Raw genomic sequence first — 20196 nt, 5'->3', positions numbered from 1 at the left:
GAAATGATGCTTTTGATTTGAACTGAGGTGGCAAAAACCAATTTAGCAAATAATTTTTTTATTTTCTTCTACCCTCGACTTATCGCAGCAGCATTCCCATCCTTTAAATGATAATTGAGAGTTATCTGGTCATAAAGGTATAAACCAGAATTCATGCACATCCTCGACTGCAGTCATTTTGACCCTGCTTAGAAGAGCACCAATCCCTTATTGTCATTCTGTGACACTTGATGGTGAGAAGCCGTTCCTGGCTGGTATTATGTGCACCTCTGACATGGACACAGAAAGTTTGACAGCGTCTGCCACTCAGCTGTTCTACGAAGTGGTTTGGAATTCATGGGATTTTCACCTCTCTTGCTGTTGTTTGCAAATGAGTTGTATTTATTTCTGTTTGGATAATGTATAATAGCCATTAAAAATACAAATCCAAGGCATGAAGATGCTGCGGGATCTGCCTCAACCAGCTGTTTCCAGGCTTTGCATTGGAATCTACTGGTTAATGAGCCTCTAATTGGCAGAATCTAATGAACAGCGATACTGTTGTGCCCATTCATTTCTTTTTTTGTTTATTGAGTAAATAAAAATATGTCTAATATCATAATCATGCAAATCAGTTCAAGTTTACAGTGGAATGTTATGTTGGGATGTTTTAATATATTCAGGAAACCTGATATTAATTTAATGTAATTCTATTAGAAATGCAAATGCATTGCATATGCAGTTCATGGTTTGTTGTATTTCTTTAACCGTAGGTTGCAATATTAGATTCAATACCAAAATCTGGCTTCATTTTTTTTTTGGCAATGCATGATGATTTGTCTTCTCTTGTTTGGTTGCTGGGAAGACACCTAAGTTGTTATTGATATTTTTTCACCCAATTTCTGCTGAACCTAATTGGGAAAAAAAAAAAATCTTGATTTGTTTGTGATCCTTAAATGTATCACCTCCATTAGCGACATAGATACAAAGAATAATGGATGCTGTCATGTAGGGGCGTGCAGAACTGACCCTGTATTGAATTTCAGTTGAATCAAATATGAGCATAAATCATAATCCGCCTTTGTATATTCACCGCACTCCTCCCACCCCCTATAATAACAGATGTAGCCGAGCTGTTGTTATGCGACAGCGGGCCGTCCTCTGTATATCGACCTCTTGGTTTCAGTTAATGGCTTCGGTAAAAAGCCTGGCGGGGTTTTGAGAGGTGCGTTCCGGTTTTATGGGGCCAAGTGGCTGTCAGTGACTGGGAGTGGAGAGTTAGCCACTCACCCGTGCAGGTGTTGCTTCTGGGACGAAGATGTTGGAGGATCCACCAGCTGGATGCCCTGACCCTCCTTCACAAGAACGTAGCACCTTGGAAAGAATCTATAAAGCTCAGCGAGATTGTCAGTCAGAGTATGTAGTGACCATTATGCACCCATGGACTGGACCATTTTTTTTTCTTTCAGTCTTATACGATCAATATGTCGCACCATACAATGATGATCCTGGTGAGGGATCGGTTTTTATGTTACCAAATCGCAAAAACTATGACATTTGTCATTATGCAGCATCATCAGTCATTCTACGGCCACACAAGCAAATATGAGAACTCGGACTGTAAATATTTTATAGAAAATAATAAAAGAATAACTAAATATATAATGATAATAAAATAACTCAAAATTGGAATGAATATAGAGGGACATTTTGGAATGGCTTGACACAAGCCAAGGCAAACTTGGCACTGCTATTTTGCATTTGGAGGCACGTTCTTCTTCTTCTTCTTCTTCTTCTTCTTCTTCTTCTTCTTCTTCTTCTACTACTAGCACTTAGCATTTACGCTAGCCAACTGTTACTGATATTTCCTGACACCAACAGTCACTACATGTATAAAAAAAAATGTGTACTTGATATGCCTATCTATCACTTTGATCATTGCGTCATTTCCTCCTGCAATTCTATTGGTTGGTGAGAAAGTGTCACAATTTCAGCGTAGTCTGTCTTTGGTGGGACGACAGTGACGACGGCCGTCATTGAACCTGTTGTGCCAGTGCAAGACCACCACTTTTGATCGTGGTCATCTTTCGCCTGAGACGGCCCAAAAATCGCACAGCGTGTCACCGAATCTGACAATTTGATTCTCAGCTCTCCTTTTTTCGGCACTCCTGGTGTCTGCGCCCGCTGAGGAGTATTGTTTCCGCTCCGGGTGTCAAATCAAAAACAAACCATCTCAACGGGAAGTAAGATGCGGCGTGACCAAACGGAGCGATGGGGATACTGCGGGGGAATATCGAAGGGACAGCTGTAAGGCATTTGGCGCGTCAGTCCCAAACAACACCAGGGACGTATTCTGCAAAGAGAGGACGTGTCTCCTGCCTAGAGGATGCTTGTGACACAATAGCGATCAACATCTCCCTCTTCGAAAAAAAACGTGGCAGTGATAACTTTGGTGCATCTACTCAGAATCAGAATTCTAAATCGGTGAACCTGGTTGGTTGCGCGTTAACCGTGGCACTCTGTGCATGCTCCTGCAGCTCATCTGATGATAAGAACTGATCTTATGTACTGTAGTAGTGAGGATGGTTGAAACCATCGAAACAGATGCAGAAGTGGACCAGCTTTGGGAAAATCACAGCCACCTCAAGGATTCTCAATCCTCAGCTCTGTCACTGGCTCCATGTCTTTAATGCAAGTGAAAAAAAAAACAATATTGTGCGTGGACAGGCTTAAATAAGTACACACCTTCCGCCCATGCACAGGTCGATGCCCTCATCACCGCAACGTGTTACTCAAGATTAAAGTACGGCGGTTTTGAGGAGTCCTAACAAGGCTGGTTTTCCTGTGAAACTTGTCTGATCTGCATTTGACTGACAGCATTTCCCATAACCGTTCTGACAAACACAGCGTTGGGTTGTTGCCACTTTTACGTCCAAGCACTGTTAAACTCTGACACGTTATCTCTGAGATAAACGCTCCGTTGAAAACCGGCTCCACCGTGGCGGCAAACCTCGACCACAGATCTCAACTTGCAGTGTTTTTTGTTTTGTTTTGTTTTGTTTTTTGTTTTGTTTTATTACACAATTGGCAACAGGGTTAATGTGGTGGCGCCACGGTTAAAATGCTTTACAGTAAATTACAGACTCATGCTTCTGGGTTGTTATTACAGGTGGCAGTGCAAGGTCTTTATGAGTTCTTCACAGTTGAACGGCTGTTTGGGAAGAATGTTTGATAGAGCACCACTGCCCTCTGGCAGTCTCTGGCAGTATTTCAGACACTCGCTGTTTGTCTTATGTAAGCTGTTTTTTCTCTTATTTATTTTATTTGCAGAACCAGCACCATTACACTCTTTGAGACTTTTATTTGATCATATTTAAAGTGCTGCATTGCTCTGTTTATTGCAGGCAAAAGGTTTTATTTTGTTTCCATTACGGGTGTGGATTCTCGTTAGCTAAGACATTTATTTGTGGATGAAAGTAGGAGGGAGGAGTGGAGGGAGAGAAGATTTGTGGCAGATTTTTTTTTATTTTATTTTATTTTTTTTTTGCAGTTTAAAAAAAACTTACAAACTGACGCCTTTTTTGTCTCTTCCCCCCTCCCTCTACCTCGCTGTGTGTGTGTGTGTGTGTGTGTGTGTGTGTGTGTGTGTGTGTGTGTGTGTGTGTGTGTGTGTGTGTGTACGCGTGCGTGCATGCATGTCCAAGACTTAGATTATGGAACACTACATTTTTATTTCAATACAAAACATTTTTGTATGCAGAGACTTTTCCCTCCTCACAGCAGCCACTAGGGGGAGCAATGTAGCTTCACAGTAACAGTTTTGGTATAAGATTACATAATTTTCTACACAGAAAATATCTCATAAAAAAACTACAGTAAGTACAATATATAAGTATTTTTGCTGTGTTGCAAAACGTCTAAAGGAAACAAACAAAACGCTACAATCGTGAAAAGACCTCACATGACATCACAAGAGGGATTTCAGATTCTAATGTAGACCTGATTAGCGCCGCATGTTGACACACTTTGATTTAATATTTATCAAGTGGCGCTTTCATTGCAGGGGGGAGAGGCGTGCGCCCCTTAACAAGCCCGACACTTCCTGCACTCTAACTTGCATTAAATAATAAATTTGCCACCAATTTCGGCAGCTCACGCTTGACAGTTTCCTGTCGCTTCAGTTCAGTTACGACCAGAACCGGGATTTAAAATTCAGAACACTTGCTTGTGAGATGCTTTCTTCACTTTTGAAAAGTACACAGATTTTTAAATGCGCAATGAGATCTTCAAGTAAGCGGACTCAAAAGCCTTTTTGCTTGGGCTAATTTGCATTTGATGATATTGGATTTAATTAAATTTGGTGGCTAATGAGCCTGAGAATAGCTGGTTCTCAAATACTGACAGTTTAAGTGATCAAAGAGGATAAACAGTAAACCTAAAAATGTAACCAATTAAAGACTAAGTGCATAGATTCAAATATAATTTCCCCATGCTCTTTGCAGAAACAACATAGGCACAAACAAAATGAGATTTGTGGTGGGTCTAACTTTTTACGTTTGTTCCTTTTTTGAGCTTTGATATATTCCAAATGTGACTTTTGCCATTTCTGAATTTCCGTTTAATGGTGAATTTTTGGTTTTAAAAAACTTTCTTGGCCTTGGCAAGCTGGGCTCAGGGGTCGACAGAATCACAGATATCCTCATAAAGCCTCTAACCTCCTTGGTAATGCCCACGGCAAGAGAGGGATTTGGTTCAGATGTTAACCACATTCGATCACGCTTACATTTCAAACAGAAAAAAGAATTTCAAGCGAATAAAATTCTCAAAGATCTCATGCCTTGAGATTTATTAAGCTCGTGCATTTTGCTTTTTTTTCTCATCTTTCGGATTTATTCATATACAAATAAATGTGATTACCTTTCTGGCACTTAACCCTCACTAGCACCATTAATGAAAATGGTAAGACAGCTGTATTAATTGGTAAAAAAGTAACACCCTATTGAGCCTGCAACAGACTTTAACCATAAGTGCTGAAACCTGGAACCCTGGATATTTATGAAGTTAGTTAGTTTGTCTGAAGTCTTCTGCAGTTAACTGGCTTCATCCTTAGCATCTCAAGGTAAAGAAAAAAAAGTGTGCCTGCAGACTCTCTGTCATAATTATCTAAAGAATTTGGCCTTGAAACACTAGATTCTCTGCAACTGAAAACACCACAAAGACAGCATTGTTTACAATCACTTAATAGACGAAAAAGCAACACTTTAGTTGCTGCCGTCAAGGCAAATGAAGGGCTGGGTAAAGTTGTGGGTGCTCAGTGAACATGCTTTGTACTTTCCATGAAGCAAGTAAAAAGGGTGCAGGTTCATTACATTTGTGCATAAGCTGTATAGTCCATGGGGTTGTCGCAAGGAAATATATCTCATGGCCTTCCATCAAAAAGGCATCTGGCAACATAGTTGTCATTCGGTTTAAAGATTAGCACAGCAAAATATTCGACCAGCACCTTATTTATACCTGAAACTAGTTGGATTGGGACAGAGTCAAGGAAAAAAAAAGATCATTCTAAAAAAAAAAAAAACACACACACACACAAACACACATGTATATATATATATATATATATATATATATATATATGTGTGTGTGTGTGTGTGTGTGTGTGTGTGTGTGTGTGTGTGTATATATATGAATTTGTTTTTTCAGCTATTGTTTTCCAGCAAAGTGTTTACACAAATACTAGGCATATATAATTCATTTTACATTCATTTCGGATGTAATGCACATTGTCCTTTTGAATCTGTCAGTTTATTTGGAACACTTAAACACCAATTCCATCTTATTTATTTGTTTTTCAATGTATTTGCACATGTTGGTTTACGGCTGTGAAGGGTTGGAGCAGTATGTGCTGTCATTACACTCACTGTCCACTGGGGATTACCGACAAGTTTACAGTTGCTTTGTCTCGGGGGGTGGGGGTTGTTTATTTTTTTTAATTTTTTTATTATTATTCAAAATCATTCATTTTTCCAGATAACGCTGATGTCCGTCACTTTAATAATAATTATTTATGATCATAAAACGCTTGTGAAATTGTGCTTGATGAAACGATAAATACGTGTGATTAATTAGTCTCCAGTGTTGCCAAATGACTGCATTTGATTTCTTTAAAAAGCGTGACATAAAATGCAAGGGTGAGAGTTCGGCGGTGCGTGTATGTGAACGCAGAGCCGTTACACAAGTTATTTAGTTTTTTTTTTTTCTTTTTTTTTTTTTTCTGTCAGTCTCCCCGGGTGGATCTCACCCGGCTGCAGCCTCGCCGACGAGAGAGGCCCTGGCTTGTAACCCAATCGATCGGTGAAACCGGACTGAGGAGGCAGTCTGGGTCGGGCGTTCTCCTCATCGCTCTCCGCGCCGCTGTCAGATCCAACTTCCCAGAATAGCAACCCGGCCGCCGGAGGAGATGGAGGAGGAAGTCGGCGGTGGGGCTCACAACTGTTGCTCTCGCCGCCGCCGCCGAAACAAACTGCGCCGGAGTCCGCGCTGCGTGGCCGGGCCGGAATAATGGCTGTTCCACGCCGAGACGTTCAGCCGGGATCGACGTGCAAGTTGGCGGGATTACATAAACTCCTACGTGTTTGAGGTAAATTGGCGACGGCGGTTGCTGGCGGCGGCTGTGGTGGTGGTGGCGGCGGCGGCGGCGGAGGGGGCGAGAGAGGAGAGACCGGGACGCGCATCGCGACTCGGCTTCCGGCATTTTTTTCCGGCTAAACAACCGGCGATCTGTCGCGGCTTCTTCTTCTTTCTTTTTTTTTTCAATCCAGACGTGGTAACATTTATTTGACCGCTCTGTAGGCGCACGTCTGCGGCAGGAAGATATGAAGAAAGAAACCGGGGGCAGACGAGGAGCGTCTGTGTGATGAATGGCAAGCCAGACGGACTGTGCTTGTAGACTGCGGTGGTCGGTAACCTGTTGAATTGCGGCGGGCAGACAGCTCCAAGGCAACGCAGCCTGCAGTGATCATATATAAATAATAATATATTTAAAGTCTGTTAAGAAGACGAGACGAGACACGACAGTCACCAGTGAACTGGTCGGCCTTTGTTTATTGCAGGCGACGATTCTTTTATTTCTAAGAGACACGTGCCATTGCCTGGCAGGTGAACCGAGACCTTCCCCGCCTGCTTCACCTGTCTGCACATCTGCGGAACGGAGGAATCCCACCTTTTCATCCCCACGGCGAGTTTTAAATAGAGGTTAATTCTGTTATTACTTTGTATCGTGTATGTATTTGCTCGGCAGGGCATGAGAAGGAGCTGCACGCTGCACAGGTAGTAGACTGCTAGACACCTCGAGGTTTTTTTTTTTCTCTCTCTCTCCCTCTCTCTCTCTCGTCATTTTTTTGACGTGTCCCCAAGCCAGACTCTCGACCCTGCCCTACACACACGTGGATTTCCAGTCTCTCGGCTTGTTGAAAATAGCTTGGCTGCTCCCTGTCGCCATGGCTAATTCCTTAGGAACCGGTGGATCCAGTTTGATCCATCCCTCTCTTTCTTTCCTCGACCAACTTGCCGAGTCTTCCCCCTCACTGTTCCTCCTGTAAAGGGGAAAAAGGGGGGACGTCGACGACGACTTTCAGGTAAACAGCCTCCCCCACTTCGGTTTTTTTTCTTCCCCCCTTCGGTCGAGGGATTCCGCTAAGATGTTGAAAGTTTGGTTCCGGTGGGACAGCGTCTGTGCCGCTCCTTGAGTGGAAAAGTCGACGGGACGCGCGTAAAGGAGACTTTGACGCAGCGAGCGCCACCTGTACGGACTAGATGCTTTCCTCCTCCACTTTTCTTTGCTCGCCTCCACTTGATCGCATCTGTTAGCCTGCTGTTAAAGAAACAAACTAAAATTCGTTCGTCTCGATTAAAAAACAAAAGGTTGGACGGACAAAATGGTTTGTTAGTTTTTGATAGAAAACGTGAAGAGTGATTTTTGACTTTTTCGTCCAAAGGAGGTGGAGTCATCCTGCTACCCCTCCCTCTGCCCTTTACTGAATTTGACAACTCGTTTTGCACACTGGAGACGCTTTCAAGGTAAAAAGAAAAACACACACACACACATATATATATATATATATATATATATATATATATATATATATATATATATATATATATATATATATATATATATATATATATATATATGTATATATATATGTATATATATATATATATATATATATATATATATATATATATATATGTATATATATATGTATATATATATATATATATATATATATATATATATATATATATATATGTATATATATATATATATATATATATATATATATATATATATATATATTATATATATGTATATATATATATATATATATATATATATATATATATATATATATATATATATGTATATATATATATATATATATATATATATATATATATATGTATATATATATATATATATATATATATATATATATATATATATATATATATATATATATATATACATATATATATGTATATATATATATATATATATATATATATATATATATATATATGTATATATATATATATATATATATATATATATATATATATATATATATATATATATATATATATATATATATATATATATGTATATATATATCTTATTATTTGCATGTTTCCTTCTCATCTTTGCTAGCTACTGCCTCGGTTAATAAACCACCCTCAAACTTTTCTTACTGTAAAGTCGACAGAGTGTGTCAGGTGCATATCATCATTGTTATTAATGAATTGCCATTTTAAAAATATTTAAATGTAGTTAAATCGCTGTAAATAAATGTGCTGTTCTGAATTTTCTCCTAATTAAATTAACATTTTCGCCTATTGTGTTCGAAGGAAGGCATGGTGTGGCCTGATAAAACTCTGAATATTTTTTTTTTTTTTGTTTAACTTTTTGTTCAGAAGACAACGCAGCTCACCTTGATGTTTCTTTTCGTTCATTTTTTTTTTTTTAACATAAGCAGTTTGTATTTTCTTTTGGGACTTGAATCGTCTTCACACACTTTATTAGTTGTAGATGGGACAACAATGGAATAGCATACAGACGTCTGGAATTGCTGTCAGACAGAAAAAAAAGTTGCATTTAAGTGATGGCAAATTTGGATGTGTTTATTTTAATGCAGTCAAAAGTGTTGTGATTGTAATCTCATTTATTCAGTCAGTATATTGACAGGATAAACTGAATTAGTTTTGTTCAGCCACATTGTTCTTCCCTCGGCTAAAGTTTGATGTCATGTATGATATCAGTTATCACTAAATAGGTGACAATTTTCAGAGACAATTCTCACTAGACAAGAACATTTCCCATTCAAACATGCAGCTCCTTTGCAGATGAAAATCTTTGAGATTGTCACTAAGATGACATGCATTTTATCCTGACAGTGCTTAGTCTGCATGTACAATAATGCAGAAGTTACATTACCATTGCATTGCTTTTTCTTTTCTTTTTTAAATTCCCTGCAGCACTCCCGCGATGGAGACTCCAGACGTCTTCTGCACAAGTAAGTCCTTGTCTTGTTTGCACACTTTGTTTCACTCCGTCTCGCTGGCCCATCACTTGCATGTGTCTGTGCAATGTGTTGGACGTCATGCAACAGCAGTGGCTAAAAAAAAAAAAAAAAAAAAGCAACACCAGCTTTGACTTTTTACTGCTCTGACAGGCTTTTATCAAAATGTCAATCGATCGAAAAACAGATAAGCGTTGTTGTTATCTTTTATCTATTAACATTTTGAGGGATTCTCCCCAAGCACAGCACTTTTCCTGTTCACCCGTTAAAGCTAAAGAAACAACGCATTAGCTACATCCTGTCGAATGCGACGCAAACTGGATATGCACTTTGTGGCGCACCACTGCCCTTTGCTGGTTTCCTCTTGGCAGGTGTCTTGAATATCCTCCCAGCGCAGCGGAGGCTATGTCACTGAGAAAGCAGGTAGCGTGATGTTTATGACATCAGTGTGTGGATTTGTGCTTAAAGGAACACTTGGGAGGCGGTGGAAGGCGAGGTAGAGGCTCATCCTTTCCTTATCCGCCTGTGGGTCGCGCACCAAGTGTTACTTCTGGAACAAAGTATTTGTTTGTTCCACTGGTGAAATGTGTGGAAAACATCTTAGTGGGATGCAGTGATACGCATCTTTTTTTTTTCATCATCTATTCATAATTGTACTGCTGATGGTGACACAAAAAAATTAGGTCAAGCATTATAACTATTGTGACGCGCCATAGTTCCAAGTAACACCATAATTTCATAGACGTAATTCGATAGTTGTTGGGGTGGTTAGTTTCAAACTAAAGCGTAGGTTGTTTAGTTTAACTAATCAGTTAGGAAGATCTTGCATATACTATGCAGTGCACCTACTGTACTGAATAATCAAAGTTCATTAAGACGTTTTTAGTTCTGGGAACTTTGCAATGAAAATTTTAAAAAGGTCTTAAAATGAATGATTTTGGTGGAAATGATTTGTACAATCTTCTTCTTCTTCTTCTTCTTCTTCTTCTTCTTCTTCTTCTGCCGCATTATCCGGAGTTGGGTCGCAGGGGCAGCAGCCTGAGCAGAGACCCCCAGACTTCCCACAATTCAACTGTTAATTGTGTTTTGTTTTTGTTTTTGTTTTTTTAAATTGAAAAACCAATCCTGCATTATGTCCCTGCCATTAGAATTCTTAAAGCACAGTATGCTGTTTCTAACATCTGAAAACACTCTCGCCACTTGGCAATTGAGCAGAGATGTAACCTCTAATCAAAATGGTTAAAATGAATTAATTTCCATTCACTCAAAAAAAAAGAAGTCGCCGCTATGACATTCATGACTACTAGATGAGCTTTTTCATTTCATTTTCATTTTTTGTTTTGTCTTTACAACCCAAGTATAAAGGTAAACAAACACGCATAAATCCTACATCCATACATTTCCCCTCATTGACAATAAATCCTGATGTCCTTCTAAATACTTCAGGGTCACCAAAAATGTCTTTCTGTGACTGTGTTGCCACTTACTTTTCTATGCGGTTCACTTCAGAGATTGACTGCGGCAGGTTTCTATGGCTTTCTTACGCTAACACTACTAATCCCAAAATTAATGGACGGTGCTCCGTCCTGAGGGGGGGAAATAAAAGCTGCGGGTGCACTAATGTTTCAACTGAACGCATCACTGGAGCGTATATGTTACACAACATAAAGCTTCATGGAAGTTTGTTGAGTTTGTTTGGTCAGTGGTATTTCTGAATGTGTGTGTGTGTGTGTGTGTGTGTGTGTGTGTGTGTGTGTGTGTGTGTGTGTGTGTGTGTGTGTGTGTGTGTGGGTGTCCTTGAGATATGAGTTTGTGGTTTCAGGAAGGTTCAGGGTTTGACAGGAAAAACCAGCTCCTACACTGTGTGCATCCAGTACGCCTTCAAGGAGGGCCTGATAACGACAGAAAAGAATCTTGTGCAGTTTTGTCACGCAGTCTTTAATGATTGTTTTTTTTGTTTTGTTTTTTTTTACCTTTAAATAACTTCCTCTCCCTGCATAGAGGCATAGAATTCCAAGAATAATTGTTTCTGATTTGTTGTCCTGTTGTGTTGTTCGACAACATAAATCCGTAATTCCTTGGCTTTCTTTCAATCAGTGAGACCGTCTGACACTTTGACAGTGCGATTCTCTGGTCTATGATAAGTGTCGATTGGAGGATTTGATTGCCTCTGCATTGTCAAGTCAATATTTTTATTATTCCTCTGAATTCAACTTCTCAGTATCCCTCCCCGTTTGTTTTATAATCCCTGTTTGTTTTAAACTTTCTCCTTCTCTCCAAAGTCTTCACTTTGTGACGCTGTGACTTGACTGGTCTCGCAAGATTGACTCAGCAAATCAGAAACTCTAAAGGTCTCTAAAGGAGAGACGTCACTTGGCTCTGGCAGACGTGGGCTTAAGTCTGTCCCCGTCAAATTCAAGCAGTCATTACCGGCCCCACACATTCAGTGGGGGGCGTAGTTTGTTTGCTGCAGTGTGATTGAGGTTTTCACAGATAAAATCTGTTTGTTTATTGTCTTTACGAGTCGGTGCACATTCGATAGCGTTTAGAATCAATTCCCCGAACAATAGATAAATTCAGAAAAGTCCACAACGCCTATGAGCTAACCGTGGTGTCTGAGAAAGGAATGGAAAATCCTTCAAGACAAATCTGGGCCACCTCTGTCTCCAGGACAGCATTGCCAAGGGACAGCCAGCGTCAGTCACCTGAGATTTCCTCCAACCCCAACCTGTGCAACCCGAGCCCGGGCCCAAGGATTGTGCCATTGACAGCGTCTCTCTCCCAGTGTGCCCCGTTCAATTAGCCCACCGCTACAATGGAAGAATAGTCCAAGAGGTTGTCAAGCTAAGAGGAGCCGTCAGAGCAGAAGAAGACCTCACGGTTCGCTTATTTATGTGCAACAAATCGATGTGGATGGCAGCAGTTGCTGGCAGTTGCCCGCACCACTCGTGCCAGTCGAGAGTGGCATTCTCCAACTCTGCGCCAGCGATCAGGGAGCTCAGGCGGTATCTTGGTACTGCCGGTGTGCCATGTCTCACTGTGGTTCCTGAGGGATCCGACACCTGGGTCAGCAGGGGTGTTTACCTGTTACCACCGCATTGTTCTAGTGACCTTTCCGGGGCTGGGGTGTAAGGGGATAAGGGATTGGTTGCTCTCCCTCTGAGTGGACGCAGGGCTATCCATGGCCTGGGTTCTGTACAGTCTTGCTGAAGGGATGCAACCCGATCCCAGTCCACTGGACATCGAGATTCAACACCTGCATCATGGCAGTTTAAACACTGGCCCGCTGCATTCTTAGCGGTGACCCCCATAGTCTCCGTCCAAATGCGTGTAGTTGACCCATGATGTCAATTTGAAACTCTTATCAATCAATAACAATAGTACTGTTTTTGTTTCACCACTTTCCAATTTCCATCTTCATCCATCACTTTTGCCTTTGAAACGAGAGCATTCTGCAAGATACAATTCGGTGCAAAACTTTTTTCTAAGTACATCCTCATCACGAATTTGCTCCACGAGTATTTTACACCACAGTGACGATTGCCTTGTTTCTCTTTGTCTCCCAGGTAACGGCCAATGCTCTCCTGGTGAGAACTCGAGAATGTTGGCGGATGTGTCAACGCCTAATGGACAGCCAGTTCCTCAGGGTCCTAATTCCCCGAGCGGTGAGTATTCCCAAGATGCACATGTCCGCACTCTCAAAGTTCCATCAACACAGGCATATAAACACACACACACACACACACAGCATAAAAAGTAGTTGTGGGTTAGGGTTAGGGTTAGAAGGTAGGTAAAATGAAGTTATTCAAAGCATCTTAATTATCACTAAATGTAGAAGTTTTTCAAGATGTGTCTTTATTTAATTTTCTCCAGGTCATATTGCCCCTTTTTTTGGCACTGAGGCAGCGTCTTATTTTTGTTAAGATTCACTCATCCTTTTTTACCTAATGCATTTTAATTAATCTACAAATTAGTAAATAATGAATAGTAAGTCAGTAGCACTGAAATCAGTGGTGTTACTGCACGACTAGAAATCAGTGCACTTAATTCAAAAATTGTACTTGAGTATCGACATCTAATGAATAAATTTGAAACATGAAAAACACGGTTAAAATTTGCAATTTAAAATGAAAAAAGAAACTCGATACAAAGCCTCAAATGTATGGTGTTTTTTTTTTTGATAACATTTGCTCAAAAAGGAAGAGCTTTTGTACCAAACTTGCATCATAGATTGCACCATAGAACTACTGTTTCTGTCCATGAGGGTTGCTCAGTAGCTTCAGGTCGATGATCTCAAGCGTCAGATTAGCTCCGGCATTGTCACTGTGATGCATCAGGGTTAGAAAAGAGGAAGCTGAGCGAGACGATGCGGCCAAGCGAGAGAAAGGGAACTATGTTTCCCACAAGTTCAGAAGATACAGAGGGAGGCTGGGCGATGGCCTTTACAAGGAGATACTGTTCACCGATAAGAGCCGTCCCCGCTCTGGAAGCTGAGCATGTTTTCTTTTTCTTTTTTTTTTCTTTCTTTCTCAAAGGCTCTGTTACTTACAGGTTTCCCCTGCAACTGCCTTCTGTCTGGTAGGTTAATTTGATTAAAAAAAAAAGGAGCGAGCTGATGAGCCACGTTAAGACTGCCCTCCCGACACGTTTGCAATCTATACGTTGCGCCTCATTCAGCTCCACCGCAGACACAGTATCAGATCAGAAAAAGGAGGATTAATTTGTAACAGAACTGCGTTGCAGTGATTTTCATCTGCGCTTTTGCAAATGTTTATTTGAGGTGTATCCTCATTTGACCACCCAGAGCATTCCACTCTGCCACAGTGGAGAGAGACAGATGTAAAGATGTAAGGAGCTGAATAGCAAGGACATTCAGTTCAGCTCTGCGTTGCCAGGATACTGGCAACAATTGCAATATGGGCATTAGGATAAGCTTTTTTTTCCCTTTCCCGCACAACATCTTACATTGGCAATACAGAGTACCTGTTACGACTGATTTTTTTTTTTTTTCTCTCTAATTGTACAAAATTGTCTCATACTTTTAATGTCGCCCAAATGCATTTTGCCGTCCTCTGAGAGTTGCGGAGATGCAGCCTTACAGCCTGAGGGAGAGGGTTGACGGGTCGTTCGGGAAGCTTTTGTGGAACAGCCGCGGCGAAACACTGCGCGCGCTGTTCACACATCCTGAACAAATCCCAAAACAGGACCGTCAGGATCAGTAGGTTTTGGTTTGGTTTCTCCGTGCCATACGTACGGTAAATCAAACCAGTGCTGATTGAACGTAAAACAAGGTCAAGGAGGGGGTGAATAAATTCCGATCGTGAATCCAGTCATATTTTACTAAGTGGCTTAGAATAACAATGGCTGAAAGGACACGGCAACAGAATGATTCAACCAGACCAGCCTGTTTTACTTAACATCTAATTTCCCTTCACTGCTCTGGATATGACTGTATATCCACAGTGGAAAAATAACTCATGGTTTAAAACTGCGTTCTTAAAAAGTACAAGTCAAGATTTTTTTTTTTCAATTTTAATGGTTTCTTTCTCTCTTGATTTCACTGTAATTTTGTGTCTTTCTGGGCTTTTGCCTTTTTGGTCCTTTTAAATCACCCTTGTCATTCAAACAGTTGTTTAGTCGAGTCATTAGCGTCAAAAAATAAACAGACTTGCTCCTCCCGTCGTTCCGCCGAGCCACGGTCACTCTCGTACAAGTATTACTAATTCCTGGGTTAGTAATGACTGTAGCATGGAGACGGTGAATAGTTTCCAATCTGCCACAACCGCCCACGCACTAAGATTACTGCTACTATTATATTCCTTTTTGTTTTTTTGTTTTTTTTTAATTTTGTTTTTTGTTTTATTGCCCGTGTCATCCAACCACTTCATCCCATTGGCTGCCGGGCGCAAAGGCTGCAGGGCTTCTGACACTCCCTTCCTCCCCAAGGACAGCCAGGAACCAGACCTGCCTGTCTGTCCATCTTTCTCTCTCGCTCTTCCTCACTCCCTCACTCCCTCCCTCTCTCTCACTCTCTCTCATTCTTCAACATGTCAGTTTATCCTGACACTATCAGCAACTCGAGGCCCTGTGGTGTTACTGGAATGCCCCTCCAGACGGCCGTTCAATAATTGATTCTGCGCAGCTCTCTTAACACGCACTACTTTGCAGAACGGCCCCAGGAAGCATTCTGCCAATCCGCGTCGACCTTGATTAAAATAAATAAATAAGTAAATAAATAATGCTTGTTTTTTCATCTCACGCACAGACACACACCGCATTCCTGCTTGCCTGGATTGTTTTCTGCCAGTAACTTTCAGTTGCTACCATGCAACCTGGAGCTGGATGTGCGTCACTGCAGAGATATGCCTCTCATTGTTGCCGTCGTTCTAACAGAAGTAACGATTAAGCAAGAGGAAGACACAGCGGAGGAGGCCGACAACAGAAGTCCAGCCATTGCGGAGGAAGAAGCGGCACTGGAGGAATCCATCACTGGCAGCCCAAACAACTTGCACGACAGGCTGGCAGGGCCGAACGTGGCAGCGGACGCGGGGAACCAGCAGCCAAATGGTACGTCCCGGCAGGATGGCGCGCTCCAAGAGGGCCCTGAAGCACGTGGCGTTCATTGTAAAGTTCCTGTGACAACACACTGTGCATGTAAAGGGAAACCAACGTAGACACATATACACAAGTGAAGAAGTGAGTTAGAAGTGGTGGTTGTTGTTGGTGACCATTAAGCTCAAACCTGCCATTATTATCAGGGGAAAACAAAAAGCTATCCTTGGAATCCCCCGCAACCTGTTCCAACCGACGCCGAGACGGCTCTTGTTGTCACAGCATTAGGATCGCGTTTCTCTTTTCCAACTGGCTCTAGATCACAAGATTTTTCTTTTAAAGGAGAACGTGGCGGCTTTGTACAGTGAGTTTACACCACAAGTCACCTGTGACGCGTTGGAAATCCCTTACTAATAATAATAATACATTTTGTTTTCCCATGGAAATGTGGGAAATGAGTGAATAATATACATTTTTAGATATATTATTAAATCATAGAAATGAAATTTACTTTTTGAGGTAATTTTGCATCTATAGGTCAAGGAAAGGGAATTTAAAATTTTGCTTAAAAATTGTTGGTTTGCTTCTGTATAATTTGGCAAAAGTTCAAGTTACAAGTTCAGTAGCAAGTTCAGTACAGTACAGCAGTTCAGTAAAAATACAAAACTAGTTAAAAAAGAAAAAAAACATGGGCTGTGTAATGACACCTTTAAAATGTTGTTTTGACTTGGGCTGCCTTCCTCTCTCAGGTGACAGGCCTTTCCAGTGCAACCAGTGCGGCGTCTCATTCACCCAGAAGGGAAACCTGCTGCGACACATCAAACTGCACACCGGCGAGAAGCCCTTCAAATGCCCCTTCTGCAGCTACGCCTGCCGGCGCCGCGACGCCCTCGCCGGTCACTTGCGCACTCACGCCGGTACCGACTCCTTTTTTCTACTTTCAACTCTCCCTTCCCTCGAGCAGACTTCGCTCTCGCTTTCGGTCCTTCAGTCTTCTTGTCTTATCCCTTTGTTCGCGACCAAAGCCGCCATGTTTGTTCCCACTTTGCACTTTTGTTTTGTTTTTTTTCTGCCCTCGTGAGTCATTTAACATTCAATTAAGCAAAAAAATGAACATCACTGTAAGTTTACATGAAAGTCCCATGACACGGTTTCCTGTGAAGCTGCACCTCTCGAGTGCTGACACACACACACACACACACACAATGAAACATTACCTGACACATACATAACGACCACCATGAGAAATGTCATCACACCATACTGTGTGGGAACCTTGAGAAGAAAAAAAATACACACTTTGCTCCTTTAGAAATCCACCGTCGGAAACTCAAGTGTAGCTTGTGAAAGAAAATGCTTCTGTACAAATGTGCCTTCTGCTCGCTACAGTGCCTTGTTTGTTTATTATTATTATTATTAATATTAATATTATTAGTTTTATTCTTACTTTTTTTTAAACTGGAATTTCTATCCTTTTACTAACTGCAGCCTTTGTAAGGGCCTCCTGAGAACCCCTTGAGAACCCCTCCCCCACCTGAGAAGCGAGAATTTTTTTTTCACTTTTCTTTTTCTCTGAGCCTTGTGCGGCTATTGGAGGTGCTTGAAGATGTGTGGCGGCTGTACATGTAGCCGTACATGTTGGTCACTGGTTGTGTTTCGTATCGCTGTACAGATATAATGGTGTATGGAGTGCGTGTGCTTGTGTGTGTGTCTGTAGGTGTTGCAGACGGCGCTCAGAGTGCTTTGTGGTTAGGTACCAAGGACACGCTGTTCCTCGGCTGCCTGACTTGCTCGGGAGGAAACTGTTGAGTCTGTTGAGAAACACACGGGGAGCTCTGGTGGCGTCTCTCAACTGTAACCCACTTTCTTATCAGTGAGGAAATGCCTCTTTAGCTCCTTTGAAATCAAGGTCAGGCGGTGGAGTCAATCCTACCTGTGATGCCCTCATGAGGGTCACTCGCACTCCTCTTTACATCTAACATGTTTGGGTGCGCTCACGTGTTGCCATACAGTTGTTGTTGTTTTTTTCTCGTGTTTCAACTGTCTCTTATCTGCCACTCTGCTCTCATCGCTCAGCTCACATACAAAAGAAATCAGTGGGATTAGTGAGTTTCACCTGCCCTCCTCTGGTCTTTGGGTGGGACATTTGAGAGCTGCTGTGCCAGTGTTTTGGTACGCAGCGGGGGGATTCGCCTCAAACACTTCTTCAGTTCCTGAGGATCTGGGTGGCCTGCCAGGAAGAGCAGGTGTCGCCCAGAGAGGAAACTACAGCAGCGGAAGAGAGGTCACACAGAGGAAAATGAAAGAGCAAGAGAGAAGAAACAAAAAGAAAGAAGAAAGAGAGGCAAAAAAGTTGCAGACCGAATTTGTATACGTAGTTCGAGTAATTGGTGAATTTTTTTTTTCTTCTTTTGGCAAATTACCAAACGATAGATACACACCACCACTAAAGTGGCCAATTGGAAAATGCCAAAGCCTTTGGCTGCTCCACTGTCATTTTCTGAACTTTTTTAATTGGTAGGCGGCATCACTATGGAGACACTCGCGAACGCACCTTAAATATTGAGTATTTCGTGCACAAGTATCAATTGGAACACATTAAAGGAAACCTTCACTAACGTTTGTTCAATTCAGCAGCTAACCCGAGGATTTTTCAGGTTCAGTCAGTTTGTGAGATGATAAATGGAGATATTAAGATGCCAGGGAGATGATTTTATTTGAGAAAAAATATTTTCACCTGAATTCAATCAGTTAACTGATATGGTTATTTTTTGGAGGATTTATCAGCATAGAGTGATCCCCCCCCCCCGAGTCCGTGAAATGTCTTCAAGCCCCGACGTGTCTCGCTTTTCTTGAGAGAAAAGGGAGCCAAACGAGCTTGTCTACGCTCAGCAGAGCACGTTGATCGTGAACCACCAAGAAATGGGTGGGTGAAAAAAATGATTGGATTCCGCCGACTTCACAGTTTTACTTTCACAGCTGGAAAGTAGCGAGCACTATTTCCATTATGACTCGCCGCTCGGAGGCCAAACTTGCCGCGCTGCGGAGAGTGAATATCGAAGACGTGGCTGCCCACGGCCCTCGAAATAATAGCGAAACCCTCCTTTATTAGCCACCAATTTGATATGTACTCATTTTCAGAAGAGAAAAAACAAAACAAAACAAGCAAACCCATTTCTGGAGTATCTGTGCAGTGTCACCCTGAGACCGCAAGACTATGATGAATGACACAGGCACCTCAAAAGATGTCATTGTTCCATATGATTCACTGATGAGAAACCTGCTGAAGACACAGGAGTACCCATGGTATTCTCTGTAGACGTAGACACGTGATTGGTCACTAGCTCTCGCACGTCATTAAAAAAAAACGCAAAAAAACCCGCAAAAATACATAAACAGAAGGTAATCATTTGTCGGCTACTCAAACTGTGTGACATGGGATTGTGTGTGTGTGTGTGTGTGTGTGTGTGTGTGTGTGTGTGTGTGTGTGTGTGTGTGTGTGCGATGTATGTCTCAGCCACGTCTCGGCGCCTCAAACTGAAATTGTTTTCGGTTTCTCTGTTCTCACAATGACGAGTCAGGAATAGCATGTGTACATGTTCTTAAAAATGAATGGTACCAGTAATAGCTGTGACGGTCGGGCCAGTGAAGTTTCTTACTACGTTGTTTTACAGACGACGGTGTCTTGGTCACACGGGTTTTTTTTTTTTGTGTTCGTGTGTGTGTTTTTGTTTGTGTGTGTGTGTGCGTGTGCGTGTGCGTGTGTGTGTGTGCGTGTGTGTGTTTTGCAGGCCCCATTTGCAGAGTCTCTTTATGAATCACTACATTGGTTTTGAGAGTACTATGCCACTGGGTTGAACTCATTTCCATAGCAAATGTTTGACTGCGTAGGATTTTCAAAATAATACTTTATTATAATACGGTACTTGTGATGTTTCACTGATATGCCCACTTATACTTTAACTTATGGAATTAGCTTGGGTTTGATTTTCCATAATAAAAAAAAAAAAAAAAAGGCTAGCTGACAGGCAGTGGCTCTTCTGTATTACTTAAACATCTCAGTTGACCTTTGTTTGCAGAAAATAGC

The 20196-nt window shown here is 41.5% G+C and overlaps 1 protein-coding gene across 7 annotated transcripts in view; it reads left to right on the top strand.

Moving 5' to 3' along the window:
- The window catches only part of ikzf2 (IKAROS family zinc finger 2), a 42217-nt gene that overhangs the window by 14573 nt on the left and 7448 nt on the right, over positions 1-20196 (top strand). The window contains exons 1-7 of one of the 7 annotated variants that reach the window (XM_076039769.1): positions 6245-6619; positions 7138-7616; positions 7977-8058; positions 9514-9551; positions 13124-13222; positions 15951-16124; positions 16859-17026. In XM_076039769.1, the coding sequence (XP_075895884.1) occupies positions 9524-9551; positions 13124-13222; positions 15951-16124; positions 16859-17026 (469 nt within the window). In that variant the 5' untranslated portion in view covers positions 6245-6619; positions 7138-7616; positions 7977-8058; positions 9514-9523. Of the gene's footprint in view, positions 1-6244; positions 6620-6669; positions 7617-7976; positions 8059-9513; positions 9552-13123; positions 13223-15950; positions 16125-16858; positions 17027-20196 lie in introns of those variants that run through there. The other 6 variants (XM_076039767.1, XM_076039768.1, XM_076039765.1 and 3 more) reach the window with 6 other exon arrangements.

The sequence above is a fragment of the Nelusetta ayraudi genome, unplaced genomic scaffold (genome assembly GCF_046127955.1).
Source record: "Nelusetta ayraudi isolate G7.1 ecotype Tasmania unplaced genomic scaffold, CSIRO-AGI_Nayr_v1 ptg000060l, whole genome shotgun sequence".
Taxonomy (NCBI): Eukaryota; Metazoa; Chordata; class Actinopteri; order Tetraodontiformes; family Monacanthidae; genus Nelusetta; species Nelusetta ayraudi.
Note: the sequence above shows the minus strand (reverse complement) of the source record. Positions and strands in the feature narration are given on the sequence as shown.